We start from the raw sequence: 17,630 nt of genomic DNA, 5'->3' as shown, positions 1-17,630 counted from the left end.
TGCCTGCCGGCGGACCGCTGTCATTTCCCACGGGTAGCGCGCCTCTGCCTCTGCCTCTACCACTACCCGCACTGCTGCTGCAGCGCCTATTTGAATCGCAAAGCGCTTCTCGGTACACGGGCCGTCTACACCTCGAAGCGTCTCCCTCCCGTCTTTGGAAGGCCGTCAGACGCGCGCGTCACCAGATGATCACGTAGCTCGCACACAGGGTCGTTCCTGCTGTCGCTACTACTGTTCCCAGGGCGGGTTCGTGGCCAAAAAAACCTCAGATGGAAGTCGGATACGGCGTGCTGAACTGTACCTACTGCATAGAAATTATATACATATAAACGGAAATGAAAAATTTTCAGCAAGGCCGGGATTCGAACCCATGCCTCTTGCTCGCTGGCAGATGCGCGAACCACTATGACACCCTGGCACGGTTAGTTCACACATCTGCATGGACTACCCAGCGCGCCTCCTGTTAGGGCAGTCCATGCAGTTGTGCAAAGCTGTGCTGTAGTGATTCACACCTGCCTAGTGAGCAGGAGACCTGATTTCGAATCCCGACCTGTGTACAACTTTCCATTCATCGCTTCAGTCTCCCCATATCGATCACCAAAAATTTTATACACTACTGACCATTAAAATAGCTACACCAAGAAGAAATGCAGATGATAAACGAGTATTCATTGGACAAATATATTATACTACAACTGACATGTGATTACATTTTCAACCAGTTTGGGTGCATAGATCCTGAGAAATCAGTACCCAGAACCACCTCTGGCAGTAATAACGACCTTGATACGCCTGGGCATTGAGTCGAACAGAGCTTGGATGGTGTGTATGGGTACAGATGCCCATGCAGCTTCAAAACGATACCACAGTTCATCAAGAGTAGTGACTGGCGTATTGTGACGAGCCAGTTGCTCAGCCACCATTAACCAGACATTTTCAATTGGTGAGAGATATGGAGAATGTGCTGGCCAGGGCAGCATTCGAACATTTTCTGTATCCAGAAAGGCCCGTACAGGACCTGCAACATGCAGTCGTGCATTATCCTGCTTAAATGTAGGGTTTCACAGGGATCGAATGAAGGGTAGAGCCGCGGGTCGTAACACATTTGAAATGTAACGTCCACTGTTCAAAGTGCCGTCAATGTGAACAAAGGGTGACAGACATGTAACCAATGGCACCCCATACCATCATGCCTGGCGATGATGAATACACACTTCCAATGTGCGTTCACCGCAATGTCGCCAAACACGGATGCGATCATGATGGTGTAAACAGAACCTGGATTCATCCGAAAAGATGACGTTTTGCCATTCGTGCACACAGGTTCGTCGTTGAGTACGCCATCGCAGGCGCTCCTTTCTATGATGCAGCGTCAAGGGTAACCGCAGCCATGGTCTCGGAGCTGATAGTCCATGTTGCTGCAACAGTTGTCGAACTGTACGTGCAAATGGTTGTCTTGCAAACGTCCCCATCTGTTGACTCAGAGACGTGGCTGCACGATCCGTTACAGCCATGCGGATATGCCTGTCATCTCGACTGCTAGTGATAAGAGACCGTTGGATCCAGCGCGGCGTTCCGTATTACCCTCCCGAACCCACCGATTCCATATTCTGCTAACAGTCATTGGATCTCGACCAACGCGAGCAGCAATGTCGCGATACGATAAACCGCAATAGCGATAGGCTACAATCCGTCCTTTATCAAAGTCGGAAACGTGATGGTACGCATTTCTCCTCCTTACACGAGGCATCACAACAACGTTTCACCAAGCAACGCCGGTCAACTGCTGTTTGTGTATGAGAAATCGGTTGGAAACATTCCTCATGTCGGCACGTTGTAGGTGTCGCCACCGGCGCCAACCTTGTGTGAATGCTCTGAAAGGCTTATCATTTGCATATACAGCATCTTCTTCCTGTCTGTTAAACTTCGTGTCTGTAGCATTTCATCTTCGTGGTGTAGCAATTTTAATGGCCAGTAGTGTGTTTATCAGTTGTCAGGTAACTGTTTCGTGGATGGAGGCGGGAGTCGGGTCACATCCTAATAGCAATTGCGAGATAGCCTCTGACATTCCCTCGGAGGCGTCTTCTGTGCCAGAGGAGTACCTGATCTTCATTAAGAGGGTCAGATTCAAACCTTCGGCCATGTGCTGTGGACGTTAATCAAAAGAAACTACTGCTGGAAGATCAGGCTTAAGATACCGTCTGTTGAGGGTGAGATCATGAGATACTTGCGTAGCGGGCAAGCTCTCGGTCGATGTCAGCCGGTAACAGCGGAACGCAGAGGTCAATCTGAGCTCGAGACATACGAAGCGGCGGTGCGTGAAACACGTTGTCTCTCCCATTCTTCTGCAACTGCCACAGAATTTTTCCATCGTCCGGGACTGTCAACGTACACACAGTCGTAGCGTGGTTTCTGCTGCTGCGGTAGCGACAAGGAGACATCGTAGAGACAAAAAGCAAATGAGCGGTAACACGTTTAACTCGTTAAATAGTTGGCATCTTTTCAGAAGTGATATTTGATGCTCATTAGACTTACCATGTCTGATCTCCAGAATTGCTGAAACAACAATCATGTGTTGAAAGAATGGACCGGGGATTAAACAATGGTGGTGTGCCCTGTTTTGAATGTCAGAGAGTTTGGACTCTGGCTGGGAAAGCATAAGCTTATAAACTACACCAATGCGTAGTTTCTCATGTCTTCGTGGACATTCTGTTGATATAGTGTGTCGTTGAAATCTATATCTGCTGCAGTATCCATAAAGGGGATTCAGTTATTTAAGTCTGGAGCTAAATGTTACGTGGACTAATGTTGTTTCTTATTCAACCCTTGAATTACAGATGTTACTTGCCGCTTGCCTTTTTAGAATTTGTCTGTCAGCAAATTGCGTTCTTTATGGTCTAAAAGTATTTCTCTTTGTTTTGTGTACTGCGATATAGTGCCGTTGCTGCATCCAGTCGCACAATTTGCCATTGTCCTGGTGTATCCCCCTGTCTGCCGTACACTTCCACCCTCCGTCACTTGGCTGCGCACCGTGGGAGCTATTTCGTTCCCCTCCAGCTGCTCTTCTACGGGGGAGACTACCCCTGCCTGCCACCTGGGGGCGCTGTCTCTAGGGGTCACTGCAGGCGCAGCAAACAATCAAGATGAAAAGCATTGCAGCCTCCTTAGAGATCGCGTTTCTGTCACGATTGGTTTGGAAGAAGTTCCATTGTAGCGACTTGTCGATGCAAGGAAACTGACGTTCACTGGATGTACGAAAAAAATACTCTCCTGGACCTATCTGCCGCATCATCGGAATATACAGGACTGAGCAAGCATTGAGCTCCGAAGTGGGAGAGCAATTCAACCAGTTAAACCTTTTTAAAATATCGCCGCCGCGCAAACAACCCTAAGCCTACTAGCTTAGCGGTAAACAAATTAAATCACGCCTTCAGATGTGGTATATGATGAACAAAAAATACTGTTGCTGTCTGGAATAAATTTAAAAGGAAAAGAACGATAAAATTTCTTGGTTAAGCAGAGGAGCATGACTGTTTGTGATGAGAGTAGTAATAATTTAATTAAAACCTAAGAAAGTCACGTAATTGTTCACAAGTACGGGTGGCTGAAAAGTGGCTACTCAGAGGTCCGCTGTGGTTCCTAATTACTGGGTAGAAGCGAAACTTGCAAGATACTCTAATGTGTTAATGCGGAACAGAGTTACGCTGAAAAAATTAGTTCCAATTTTGGCCACCAGGTGCAACTCTGGCGCTGTGAATGCAAGAAAGACGTATGAAAAGTTTCCACATGAAATGGATTAAAAACGGGACGTTGAAAGGAAAGGTCAAACAAGTGAGAGAGGCATAATGTTGATTTCATTATTAACAGCAGCTTTACACAATTTGTTCAGTATAAGTAAGCGTCAGAGATGTAGGCGAGATGCTGTACAGCGCCAAATTTACACCTTCTGGACAAAATTGTAACTAGTATTTTTTCCAGCGTAAATGGGTTACGCATTAGTATAGCTATAAACTTCCGCTTCCCTACGACAATTCCAGCCCACAGTGGACATCTGTAACTGTACTTAAATTATAACCACGTTTGGGGCCCTCGTACACATTGTAATATTTGCAGCTAAGTACTCTAGCATGTGGCTAGAGGATCCAAAATCTGCTGGAAACTGCACGATACTCAGTCACTTTGGTGTAAAATTTTTATTACTCCTCTAGCCACATACTATGGTTCTGTGGCGCAGGATTTCATTATGTACCAGGAGGTATAGAAGCGAGCAAACAAAAAATACGTAACTTTTTCGACGTTGTAACTGAACCGTCGATTACCTTAGAATTTTTCACTCGACTTGTCCCTGCATATGGCTAACACGGGTTGAGAAAATACGAAATTTAACGCCTCCGCACCCCCATTGCGAAAATGTGAATATAAATCCCTGTCAGGAATTTGAACAAAGCTCCTCATAAACACCGCAAGCGTTTTAACTACCGTATTAAGCCATTCGGGGCCCATATTTCGAAAGGTATCTAGCAGTATTCATAAAGGTCGTAAAATTTTGACTGACACTTCAGAGCAGGAGTAAACAAGTATAGTTGAGGCTCAACTGGCCAAGTGACTATATGGCGTAACTTCTGCAGTATCGTGAGTGGGTGACAAACCTCCGTATGAAACTTCCTGGCAGATTAAAACTGTGTGCCGGACCGAGACTCGAAGCCGGGACCTTTGCATTTAGCAGGCAAGTGCTCTACCAACTGAGCTACCAAAGCATGACTCACGTCCCGTCCTCAAAGCTCTACTTCTGCCAGTATCTCGTCTCCTACCTTCCAAACTTTACAGACGCTCTCCCGCGAACCATTCTGGAAACCTCCGTATCTTTGCGCCGTGGTGGTCGAGCAGCATTAGAAGTGGCATTGCTAGGGAGAGCGTTGGGTCACAGGATACACCTCGGAAACGAGGTAGTTGCAGCCGGCGGCCGCCGTTTAAAATTCTTTAAGTTGGCAGAATTTATCTCATTAAGTCCCCGAAGTCGGGCACGCTCGCTCTCCCAGATCCTTTATTTCCTAACTCGGAGCTCGTTCTCCCTAGGAGTCTGCTCCGGGCGGTACCGCTTGCTTATCTCGGCCGTTTCCGGCCCAGTCGGCCACAGGCAGGAGGGTGCGTATTACGCAGACGAGTCTCTAATGAGAACGCGAGGCGCCAGTCAAGGCCGTGCAATGGCTCGCGGGAGTGCAGCGCAGAAACAAAACGAGGAACGGGACGAGGCAGTGCGCCGCGCCACGCCACGCCGCGGCGCTACGCGTCGGGAGCTGACGTCATGCGGCGCGCGTGACGTATAGGTTTCTGGTTTGGGGGCCGCGGTCGCGCCTCGGGATTGGCCGCCGGTTGAGTCAGCTCCTCCGCGGTACCTTGGCCGGCCCGCGCTCCGCCGCCGCGCCGCAGTCGCAGGCTGCTGGCCCCGGGACATGGTCGTCGCTTTCTGCACCTACCAGGAGCGGCCGCGCGCCATTCCAGGTCAGTCGCCGCAGTCGGCATAACCAGCGCACGCCACAGCCTCCTGTACGACTAAATTCTGAGCGAACGCGTGTAAGCTGAAGTCGCTTTACCAGATCAGGGTTCCACATGTATGCTCGGTTCGATTCTCGGTGCATGCATAGCAGCCCTCCGTAACACCAAAGCTTGATATGTCTTTTGAGAACTGTCGCGGGTCCAGACGTTAGACACTCTGGCATTGGTGAGAGGGCGCGTTCCTCGGGGAATAGTAAACAAGACCTCGGGTAGTGTTAAACAGGAAGGTAAATACGTGCGGCTGACGGCTTCAGGTGCAATACCGGAGCTACTTCAAGGGAACGAAAATTTTTTGTGGCACGGGCATAAGGAACACAGCTTTACCACCTAACTTAACATACTAACAAAAATCAAAGTAGCCCATAGCTGACGTTCATCAAATTTTGTTGGGCCCAGGACCCACGTCGTCAATGGGAGCAAGAGTTTATCTTAGATACGGTGGAAAACATCTCTTCTACTGCAAGATCTTTGCGTTCCATATTTCGGGAAGAGGTAGTATAGATCAAAACAAGAAAAAATATCCAGTAAACATTTGCTCTAAAATGCGTATCAGCAGAGCTAAGAGCACGTAACTGGAAGATGGTTCAAAAGGCTCTGAGCACTATGGGACTCAACTTCTGAGGTCATCAGTCCCCTAGAACTTAGAACTACTTAAACCTAACTTAAGGACATCACAAACATCCATGCCCGAGGCAGGATTCGAACCTGCGACCGTAGCGGTCGCGCGGCTCCAGACTGTAGCGCCTAGAACCGCTCGGCGTAACTGGAAGAGATGTTTCACAGTACTGAAGATGAAGTGCTCATAACTATTAAAGTGTGCACTTAAGAGCCCGTTTCCTCCTCCGTCCGAACAGGCCTCGGAAGGCCAAACGGTACCGACCGACCATCGCGTCATCCTAAGCAGATATCGAGGGGGGGATGTGGTGAGCACACTGCTCTCCCGGCCATTGTCCAGTTTCCGTCACCGAAGCCGGTACTTCTCAGTAAAGTGGCAACTCGGTTGTCCTCACAAGGACTGAGTGCACCCCGCTTGCCAACAGCGTTCGGCAGAAGCACACGGCCACCCATCCAAATGCTAACAAAGCGCGACAGGGAACCTGTGTTACCACTGCACCAAGGCCGTCGGAAGAGCCCATGCTAACTGGATATTTTCTTATTTCGATGGTAAGGAACCTGTAATTTTTCCAGGATTCCAACTTATCACGTTCACTATATTCTTCTAATTTTCACTATAATCAACATATTCGAGAGAATCAAAAAGTTGTTTTGTACTTAAAACAATTCTCATTCATTCTTCAGTCTCAGTTGCACACTTTCAATCACGTGACATTTTTCGATCGCTGTGGATTGTCTTAAGATCTAAGCAGTTGCGTTAGCAACCGATCTCGTCTTTCCAGAATCTCATGTCGGGGTACTCCGATATGGGGTTCTGGACAGAGACGTTGGTGTTGCTGACGCAACTATTTAAATCTTAAGATCTACAGTGATCGAAACATGTCATGTAGTTAAAAATGTGCAACTGAGACCTAATGTTGCTGGCGTTCCATATCTAATGGCCTCACTCGCTATCCGCTACAAACTTAGGTATTCCTTTAGTGGCACCAACAGATCTTAATTTTATATGTGTAGAGTAAAGCGACAAATGAAATTTTGTACCAAAACCGGGGTTCGAAGTCGGGCCTTGGTACAAATTTTCATTCGTCACTTCAGCTAGCATATATACATATAAATGTCCGATACTTAAAATATGTCTGGAACCATATAGTATCATTTGAAATGGTAATTGTGTTGATCACACAATTCGCCTAAAAGTTGAGTCAAGTAGTTGTAAATTTGTGGTGCGCACGGATAGAATGTAAAGACGAATTTCCCGTGCCCGCGCCAGCGGGATGACAGTTGCCTGTAAACAAGTAGTTCCATCGCCGCGACTGCAGCGGTGAGGCGTACATATTTTGCTTCCTGTTTACCGCTTCCTGAGGGACGCTGCGCGCCAGGGCTGTACAAAGCTTGCGCTTGGCGCCTCGCCGTCGTCTGCAGTGGACACCTCCAGATTGCGTCGACGTGAAACTTGGCGCTCGCTACGCACTTTCCCTTCAGGCCTCTCCCCTGTCCTCAAGACAGTGTTTACGCGGCAGTCACTAGAGGTACACGTTTTCACAACGGACATGGGCAGACACCAAGGTAGGCAGAGAGAAGCTGTGGCTCTTCATGCTTTCTACAAACATCTGAATATCGCGCAGCTAAGCTCCTGTACCATCACTAATTTTGATCAATTTCTTTAATATCTCTTGCATTTGTCAAATTTACTTTAACAAATATTCGTTACAGAGAAGCAATAGCTACGTAAGTAATGTTGTCATTAAGCTTGTGGAATACTCGATCGATTTGTTTCTTGACATAAGGACCATAATGCTGAAACGCAGTCGACCATTGAGGAAGACTTGTAGTCAGGCGCCATCATGCCTGTGTTAGGTGTGAGAATGGTATCTTACTGCCATAGTTATGATAAAGATGGATAGGAATTATCAGTTATGACTTCGGATGAACACATGATTTTCCACTTGCGAATGATGCGTAAAAGAAATGACACATCGGCAATGGGACCTAGCCTGACGTAGCAGTTACTGCTAATGGGAAACACTTCCTACACTACTCGTAATGAAAAGTCACTATGTAGGCTCGTCATGGAACACCATGTACTGCGGAATGGTAAGTGCTTACTACTGGAGCGTCTTTCGCGATCTGAAAATGACGTAGGGTAGTTGTTGGACAGTTCATTGGCTGCGCTTGCGAGGCTGGTGGACACGTATTATCTAAAAGTCGGTAAACGTCAGAAAAAACTGAAGGCGAAATGCGAAGGTCGGCCGGCCTTAAGGCTAGCGGTTGCTCCCATTAACTCGACCTCGCTGGAGCGCCGAGGTTTCTGAACGGAAAAGGACCGGAACCGCCGCGGCTTCCTCGTTACAATAGACAGCCGAAATCTGAAGACTTTATTTTCTATAGACAGAGCTCTGACCATTCCTCACTTTGGTCTTAAGAGGACCGTACGAATCCCCCCCTCCGGCTCGATCTGCTTCACATTGACAGGACGTGCAGTACATGCCTAGAACTTACCTGAACAGGAAGATGCAACTCCCAACAGTTTTCGGGAAAATAGTTTGAAAATTTTGGGCGTACTTACTGTATTATGGTCGCTAGCATTCAAGCGGTCCACAGCCGACAGAATTGGCTCTTACCTTTATAAGCATGAGGTGTCCGAATCGAATCCCGCTGTGAGTACTAGAGGTTTTTCTCTATTCTCACTAACGATAGATTATGAGAATCTTTAACCTGAAAAAGGAGATATTTTTTGGTAAAGAGGCTCGAAACACATACAAGAGGACCTTCAATCAAATCCGTACAATCGTTTTAACTGTTATTGTTTCTACAGTTTTGAGAACTATGGTGTGTAACCTATAGAGCACTGGACGACTTAGGATGATACTGATCGTAGAAACACAAATCATGACTATGAAATATATGTAATGAAAGCCTACTTTTTGCATGTAAATGGTTCCTTTCATGCCTCTATTGCAAATCACTTGGTGTACCTTCATAATCGGTTCTCGCTCACGACACAGTTTCGACGCGCTCCACAAATCTGTTAGAATTACAGGGAATGAAAACAAAACAGCTAAAATTCGATCCAGAGACGTTATGCATAAGAAACAAAGCGCTTACTCTCTCGGCTGCGGACACGTCGCGTCTTGGCGACCTTGCAAAGTATATAAGCACGCCTAAAATGTTCAAATTTGATTTTCTCGAAAGCTATTGAGAGTAGCGTCTACCTCTCTACATACGTTGAAGTCGTAGTTGTCACACACCCCGTCATGAGCCAAATTGGTGAGGTGTGAAACTTCGTATGGTCCTCTAGTTAGTAAGAGGACTGCGTTGTCAACGAAAATCGCCTGCAGCTCAATGCTCGGGACGAATTGTAGCAACCAGCTGAAAGAAACCCCTGTAATGTCCGAGGGTATTAAATTCAAAAGTTGATTAACTGTGTTCTGCATAGATTTTGAATAACTATTGATTTTTCAGGCCGGTTTTGCCTGAATAGTACGAAAATAGCTTCTCATAGTTGCATTTGTGTTGTATTTCTGGCATGTAGTCTTCAATGAACTGTGACCGGAGACCGAACAAGTCTAGACGTACTAGGCATTTATAACAACTCCGAAATACTGCATTGATAATGGCTAGCCGAAGTCTGGATCTGCTGTAATAAAGCTAGAGCGGGAACGAGAAATGACTACTGCTCTCTACCGTTTTGAACGTCATACCACAATAATTGAGCGCATTCCACTTTCCTAATGGAAAGTCCCCCCTGCGGGTCCGGGGATTAGAATAGGCCCGAGGTATTCCTGCCTGTCGTAAGAGGCGACTAAAAGGAATCCATCCCCCTCACGGGGGTAGTTAGCGCCTGCGTCCGGAGACGGACGGTTTCACGACCTATAATCGTGGTCTTTTTGGTTTTTCCTTCTCGTTTCTTCCTTCCTTTTGTTGGTTCCTTTCTTTGCTCTTCTCCACTTCACTGTCTTCCTTACTTTTTCCCTTGACTTCTCCTTGACTTCTCCTTGCCTTCTCATTGCCTTCTTCTCCTTGCCTTCTCATTGCCTTCTTCTCCTTGCCTTCTCCTTGCCTCCTTCTCCTTGCTTTCTCATTGCCTTCTTCTCCTTGCCTTCTCTGGTCTCCGCCTCGGCGTTTGAGACAGTCTGTCCTCTTTCTCCCTCTCTCTTCTTTTTCCTCTTCTTCCTTCCTCCCTGTGCGTGTCTGAAGGCCGACCCACGCGTTCGCACGCGTAGCCGGTGACGGGGTAACGCGTAAGTCCCCGCCCTGGGTAGACATGTAAGGCACGCGCGTACCCCCGGTAAAGGCCAGGCCCGGGGAGGGGTGATTGCCTGAGCTGATACCTTCTGACCATGCCGATTGGTCCCTGCGTCTGTTTCTCGGGAGGTGTGACCTGAGGTGTAAACATTCACCTAAGGCGGGAGTGCCCTCTGAGAGGGTCCCCACAAGGAAGGAGCGCGCCATCGGAGACGCTGGCAATCATGGGGGATTCCTCCGCAATGGATTCTACTCCATCGCTTTCGACTTCGACCCACAAACGGAAACGTGACCAGCCAACAGTGACAAAAATACTACCGCCTGCCCCACAGTTCCTCGTAGTTTCTCGATCTGAGGACGGAAAGGATTTTTCCTCTGTCAACCCTTTCGTTATCCAGAAGGGCGTAGATGCCATAGCCGGATCTGTCAAATCTTGTACCAGGTTGCGTAACGGTACCTTATTACTAGAAACTGAGAGCGCCTTTCAGGCACAAAAACTGCTTCGGGCCACACTCCTGTACACATTCCCTGTCCGGGTGGAGGCTCACCGAACTTTGAATTCGTCTCGTGGTGTGGTCTACACTAGATCCCTCGACGGTTTGACTGACGAGGAGATTCAATCTTTCCTCGCTGAGCAGGGCGTGACGGCTGTCCATCGGGTCATGAAAAAGGTCAACAATGACCTTGTACCGACCCGGACACTTTTCTTAACCTTCGATAGTGTTAAGCTGCCATCGCGCATCAAGGCGGGCTACGAGGTTATTTCTGTTCGCCCCTATGTCCCGACACCTACGCGCTGCTACCAGTGTCAGCGTTTCAATCACACTCGACAGTCTTGTTCCAATGCGGCTAAATGTGTCACTTGTGGCAGGGATGCCCATGAGGGTGACTGTCCACCTCCGTCTCCTCGTTGTGTGAACTGTCAGGGTGACCATGCCGCATCCTCCCGCGACTGTCCTGTCTATAAGGAAGAACGCTGTATCCAGGAAATTCGAGTCAAAGAGAAAGTGTCCACCTCGGCTGCTCGCAAGCTATTGGCTAGTAGGAAGCCCACGCTTCTCCCAGCGGGGAAATACAGCACTGTCCTCGCCTCTCCTCGGACTACCCGGGAGGTAGCAACCCAGACATGCGATCTGACCTTCAGCACCACGGTCGTCCGTTCGGCCAGTGCTAAGATCGCGAGGTCGACGTCTCCTCTTCGTCCCATCACCCCACAGACACCAGCCCCTTCATCAGCTTCTGCTAAGACGAAGACCCAGAAGTCAGATGCACGGGCCTTCAAGAAGGAACCGTCCCGTGCAGACTTCCTACGTACCTCGACCTCCCAGCCTTGGTCCGGTACTTCCACCAAACGACCATCCAAGAAGGCTAATAGGAAGCACAGTTCTCCTTCTCCGCCACGGCGCATTTCTTCTCCTGCGCCACCCAGCGGTTGCCGCCCCAGGCCGTCATCCCTTTCGCCTGGCCGCACCACTGGTAGCCGAACATCTGGCCGTTCACCGGCGGAGGAAGCTCCCCCTCCCGGCCATCTTCCCAAGATGGCCGATGAACCTATAGAACCAATGGACGATGACTGTCCGCCTACTGATAGCGGCGGCAGTGCTCGCTCGAAGCCAGGCCCTCAGCGGCCTTCGAGGTGACCCCTTCTCTCATCTTCCTTTTCTTCCGATGGCACTTATTAACTGGAATATTCGCAGCGTTCGCTCCAACCGAGAGGACTTGAAGTTGCTGCTCCGCTCGCATCGTCCGCTCGTCGTAGCCCTCCAGGAAACGAAGCTACGCCCATGCGATCAAATTGCCTTGGCACACTACACCTCTGTGCGTTTTGACCTACCCCCTGTGGTAGGTATCCCAGCTCATGGAGGGGTTATGTTGCTGGTCCGGGATGATATTTACTACGATCCCATCACGTTGCACACCGGCCTGCAGGCAGTTGCCATCCGCATTACTCTCCCCACTTTTACGTTTTCCTTTTGTACCGTTTACGCTCCATCGTCATCTGCCGTTACCAGGGCAGACATGACGCAACTTGTTGCTCAGCTACCTGCACCATTTTTGTTAACTGGAGACTTCAATGCCCACCATCCTCTTTGGGGCTCTCCAGCATCCTGCCCGAGGGGCTCCTTGTTAGCAGACCTTTTCAACCAGCTCAATCTTGTCTGCCTCAATACTGGCGCCCCTACTTTTCTTTCGGACACATCTCATACCTATTCCCATTTAGACCTCTCTATATGTACTCCCCAACTTGCACGCCGGTTTGAGTGGTATGCCCTTGCTGATACGTATTCGAGCGACCACTTCCCGTGTATTATCCATCTCCTGCAGCATACTCCCTCTCCGTGCTCCTCTCGTTGGACCATCTCCAAGGCAGACTGGGGGCTCTTCTCTTCCAGGGCGACCTTTCAGGATCAAACCTTCACAAGCTGCGATCGTCAGGTCGCACACCTCACGGAAGTCATTCTCGCTGCTGCTGAATATTCCATCCCTCACCCTACCTCTTCTCCACGTCGCGTACCGGTCCCCTGGTGGACCGCAGCATGTAGGGACGCTATACGTGCTCGTCGACGTGCTTTACGCACCTTTCAACGCCACCCTACAGTGGCGAATTGTATTACTTATAAACGATTACGTGCTCAGTGTCGTCGTATTATTAAAGAAAGCAAGAAAGCCAGCTGGGCTGCTTTCACCAGCACCTTCAACAGTTCTACTCCTTCTTCTGTTGTCTGGGGTAGCCTGCGCCGGCTATCTGGCACTACGGTCCACTCCCCAATTTCTGGCTTGAAGGTCGCGAATGACGTCCTTGTGGCCCCTGAGGCTGTCTCCAATGCCTTCGGCCGCTTTTTCGCCGAGGTTTCGAGCTCCGCTCATTACCACCCTGCCTTCCTCCCCCGCAAACAGGCCGAGGAGGCTAGGCCCCGTGACTTCCGCTCCTCGAATTGTGAAAGTTATAATGCCCCATTCACCATGCGGGAACTCGAAACCGCACTTGGCCGATCACGGTCCTCCGCTCCAGGGCCTGATTCTATTCATATTCAGATGCTGAAGAACCTTTCTCCTGCGGGTAAAGGTTTTCTTCTTCGTACATACAATCGCATCTGGATTGAGGGACATGTTCCCGCATGCTGGCGCGAGTCTATTGTTGTCCCGATTCCTAAGCCGGGGAAGGACAAGCACTTGCCTTCCAGTTATCGACCTATCTCGCTTACCAGCTGTGTCTGTAAAGTGATGGAGCGAATGGTTAACTCTCGATTGGTTTGGCTGCTCGAGTCTCGACGCCTACTTACCAATGTACAATGTGGATTTCGAAGGCGCCGCTCTGCTGTCGACCATCTGGTTACCTTGTCGACCTTCATCATGAATAACTTCTTGCGGAAGCGCCCGACCGCGGCTGTGTTCTTTGATTTGGAGAAGGCTTACGACACCTGTTGGAGGGCGGGCATTCTCCGCACCATGCATACGTGGGGCTTTCGCGGTCGCCTCCCTCTTTTTATTCGTTCCTTTTTAATGGATCGACAGTTTCGGGTACGTGTGGGTTCTGTCCTGTCCGACACCTTTCGCCAGGAGAATGGGGTGCCACAGGGCTCAGTTTTGAGCGTCGCTCTCTTCGCCATCGCGATCAATCCAATAATGGATTGCCTCCCAGCTGATGTATCAGGCTCCCTTTTCGTGGACGATTTTACCATCTATTGCAGCGCGCAGTGTCCACGTGTCTTGGAGCGCTGTCTTCAGCGTTCTCTTGACCGTCTTTACTCCTGGAGTGTCGCCAATGGCTTCCGTTTTTCTGCCGAGAAGACGGTCTGTATTAACTTCTGGCGCTACAAAGAGTTTCTCCCACCGTCCTTACGACTCGGTCCCGTTGCTCTCCCACTCGTGGAGACAATCAAATTTTTAGGCCTTACCTTTGACAGGAAACTTAGCTGGTCTCCACATGTCATATTTGGCCGCCCGTTGTACCCGTTCTTTAAATGTCCTCCGTGTTCTCAGTGGTATGTCGTGGGGAGCGGATCGAACCGTCCTACTTCGTCTATATCGGTCGATCGTCCGCTCCAAGCTGGATTATGGGAGCTTCGTATACTCCTCTGCACGGCCATCCATCTTACGCCGCCTCAACTCCATACAACATCGGGGTTTACGACTTGCGATCGGAGCATTTTATACCAGTCCCGTAGAGAGTCTTCATGCTGACGCTGGCGAATTGCCACTCACCTACCGGCGCGATATACTGCTTTGTCGGTATGCCTGTCGGCTACTGTCAATGCCCGACCATCCTTCTTATCGTTCCTTTTTTGACGACTCTCTTGACCTTCAATACGGGTTGTATGTCTCTGCCTTGCTACCCCCTGGAGTTCGCTTTCGTCGCCTCCTTCAACACCTTCATTTTTCACTCCCTGCAACCTTTCGAGTGGGCGAGAGCCGCACGCCTCCTTGGCTCCAGGCTCAGGTCCGCGTTCACCTCGACCTCAGCTCGCTCCCAAAAGAGGTCACCCCCGGTTCGGTCTACCACTCCCGTTTTTTGGAACTTCGTTCGAAGTTCACCAACATGACTTTCATTTATACAGATGGCTCTAAGACCAATGACGGGGTCGGGTGTTCCTTTATTGTCGGGGCACAAAGTTTCCAATACCGGCTCCATGGCCATTGTTCGGTCTTCACAGCTGAGCTCTTTGCCCTCTACCAGGCTGTTCTGTACATCTGCCGCCACCGACATTCTGCTTATGTCATCTGCTCAGATTCCCTGAGCGCCATCCAGAGCCTCAGTGATCCGTACCCGGTTCACCCTTTCGTACACCGGATCCAACGCTCTCTTCAGCAGCTGGTGGACGTCGGTACGCCGGTTAGCTTTATGTGGGTTCCTGGCCATGTCGGTATCCCTGGGAACGAAGCTGCAGATGCCGCGGCCAAGGCTGCGGTCCTCCAGCCTCGGACGGCTTCTTGTTGTGTCCCTTCGTCCGATTTTAGCAGGGTCATTTGTCGGCGCGTTGTGTCGCTGTGGCATGCCGATTGGGCTGCACTTACCGACAACAAGCTTCGGGCCTTAAAACCTCTTCCCGTGGCTTGGACGTCCTCCTCACGCCCTTCTCGGCGGGAGGAGGTCGTTTTAGCAAGGTTAAGAATTGGACACTGCCGGTTCAGCCATCGCCATCTGCTGACGGCTGCGCCGGCGCCGTTCTGCCCATGTGGGCACTTGCTGACAGTTGGTCACATTTTACTGTCCTGTCCCAATCTTAAAACACTGCGCCTCGATCTTAACCTGCCTACTACTTTAGATGCCATTTTAGCGGATGACCCACGAGCAGCTGCTCGTGTTCTTTGTTTTATCAATTTGACAAACCTCGCTAAGGACATTTGATGTTTTTTAATCCTATGCCTGTCAGTCTGTCTTTTATTGTGTTTTCCCTTTTAGTTGTTGTTGTCAACTTGTGCCTCGCGGTGCATTCTTAGAGTAGTCAGGGCGCTAATGACCATTGAAGTTGTGCGCCCGAAAACCACAAAAAAAAAAAAAATAATGGAAAGTAATTTGATGTTCCATGTGGCTATGGCGTCAAAGGTAGTATTTAATGTAATTTTGTGACAAGCTCGTTACCAGCAGATTTCGTAGTCGGTAGCTAGAGTCGTTAGAAAGGCCCGTGCTGACTTGTCATTCATAAATTCTCTTGATCGTCTTTTATTCGGACTTCTCACAGGCCTACTCGCCACGTTTCAGCCTCGTCATATAGTCTGACTGCGCGTTGTCGCGAAGGTAACCTTAAACCCTCACAGAGCGATGTAGCACTTTGAATAATAGTTGTTTGGACCTACCTGATCTGACAGGATCTGTAAAATATCCTCTGTCTGGATGCAAAGGAATCAGAGATACGCTGCGTACACTCTCTAATACTGCAGTTTAGTCTTGTTACAACTACTTCATTTTCGCTTATTGGTGTTACGTATAGTTGCAATCCGCTCTATCAATAAGATCTATAAAGCTTAACAATTAAATTTCGCAGGAAAAAATTAGACAAAATGTAATCGAACTTTCAGCTATGTAACCCGCTTCGGAGCTGCCTCTGGTGCTATTCCCTGAGACATCTGCGTTAGATTGTCTGTAACCCCTCTTGCTGACTTCTGTAGTCCAGGTATCAGCCCCGATAGTGCCGGCGATGGAGTCATCCTTGGGCGCAGGTTCGTAAATCGGATTTCGCGGCCTGACCTCCTTTCGACCCGCGCTGTTTCAACAAACTCACGTCACCCCCGCCGCATTTGCAAACCCGTACCGCCACCCACTGGTCGTAGCTGTCTATCGCAACTTTCTCCGGCTTGAAGTAATCGTCTAATCTTAGAAGTGGGTTACATGGTTGCTGCGACTAGCATTATACAACGTATCATCTAGCGCGCAGTACCTTCCTGGAATCTCTCGTAATAGCGGCAATTTTCGTTTTCCCGATTGCTCCGCCTGTCGGAGATGGAGCGATGAATATTTCCTTGACTATTCGGTACTGGATTGACTTATTGCTGTAGTCACGCGCACATGCAGACACGCACACGCGCTGTGGTCTCAACTGCGCAGTGACGACACCGCTGAAATATGCCCAGAAACAGGATTTTGCGGTGCGACCAGAAGGGCGCTGCCTTCTAAAGCTGTGGAAACGGCTGCGGCACACTTTATATCGTGGTTTCCTCTGACTCAGCAACGTATATAAATAAGGCAGCGGAGCGCGCTTGCTTTGGGAGGCGGCAGCTTCTGTATTTCCTTCCAGGCCGAGTCTGCGGTCTCTGTTCGCCGTTTCAGAGAAGGCAAGACGACGCGGGACGGGTTCCCCCCGCTTAAAATGGCGCGGTCGGCACAGGGGGCCTGGACAGATGCCTGATAGAAGGAAACACAGTACTACCTACTAGACGGGATCACCTGGGAACAGCTTCAGCTTCCTGCGATATAACGTATTTTATTTCAGGCGAAAGCAGATAAAACACCAGGTTGTGGAAAGATGCACCAAACTTTAGATTTTCTAAGTTGCCATCATATATTCAGATACTGTGGATATGTTTCACTGTACTATGCTGCCTGTTTCTAAAAGATTGCTTAAGTACGTCTTCTGGTAACATAACGAACAATCAAATTAATACATTTTTTCCGAGAATGTAAAATTTATTGATTTGAAATTTCTCCATGGCCTCTTTCTTCCAAATATTGGTTTCAACTAGTATTAGTCGATTAGACCCATCGCATCTGATAG

The 17,630-nt window shown here is 49.2% G+C and overlaps 1 protein-coding gene across 2 annotated transcripts in view; it reads left to right on the top strand.

Annotated features, from left to right (window-relative positions):
* LOC126247766 (protein neuralized) overlaps positions 1–17,630 on the top strand; it is a 90,928-nt gene that overhangs the window by 41,456 nt on the left and 31,842 nt on the right. Inside the window, exon 1 of one of the 2 annotated variants that reach the window (XM_049948510.1) lies at positions 5,388–5,502. The exons of the other annotated variant lie outside the window; for it this stretch is intronic. Within the exon in view, the coding sequence (XP_049804467.1) occupies positions 5,454–5,502 (49 nt within the window). The 5' untranslated portion in view covers positions 5,388–5,453. Of the gene's footprint in view, positions 1–5,387; positions 5,503–17,630 lie in introns of those variants that run through there. 2 annotated transcript variants of the gene reach the window in all.

This window comes from Schistocerca nitens, chromosome 1, assembly GCF_023898315.1.
Source record: "Schistocerca nitens isolate TAMUIC-IGC-003100 chromosome 1, iqSchNite1.1, whole genome shotgun sequence".
Taxonomy (NCBI): domain Eukaryota; kingdom Metazoa; phylum Arthropoda; class Insecta; order Orthoptera; family Acrididae; genus Schistocerca; species Schistocerca nitens.
Note: the sequence above shows the minus strand (reverse complement) of the source record. Positions and strands in the feature narration are given on the sequence as shown.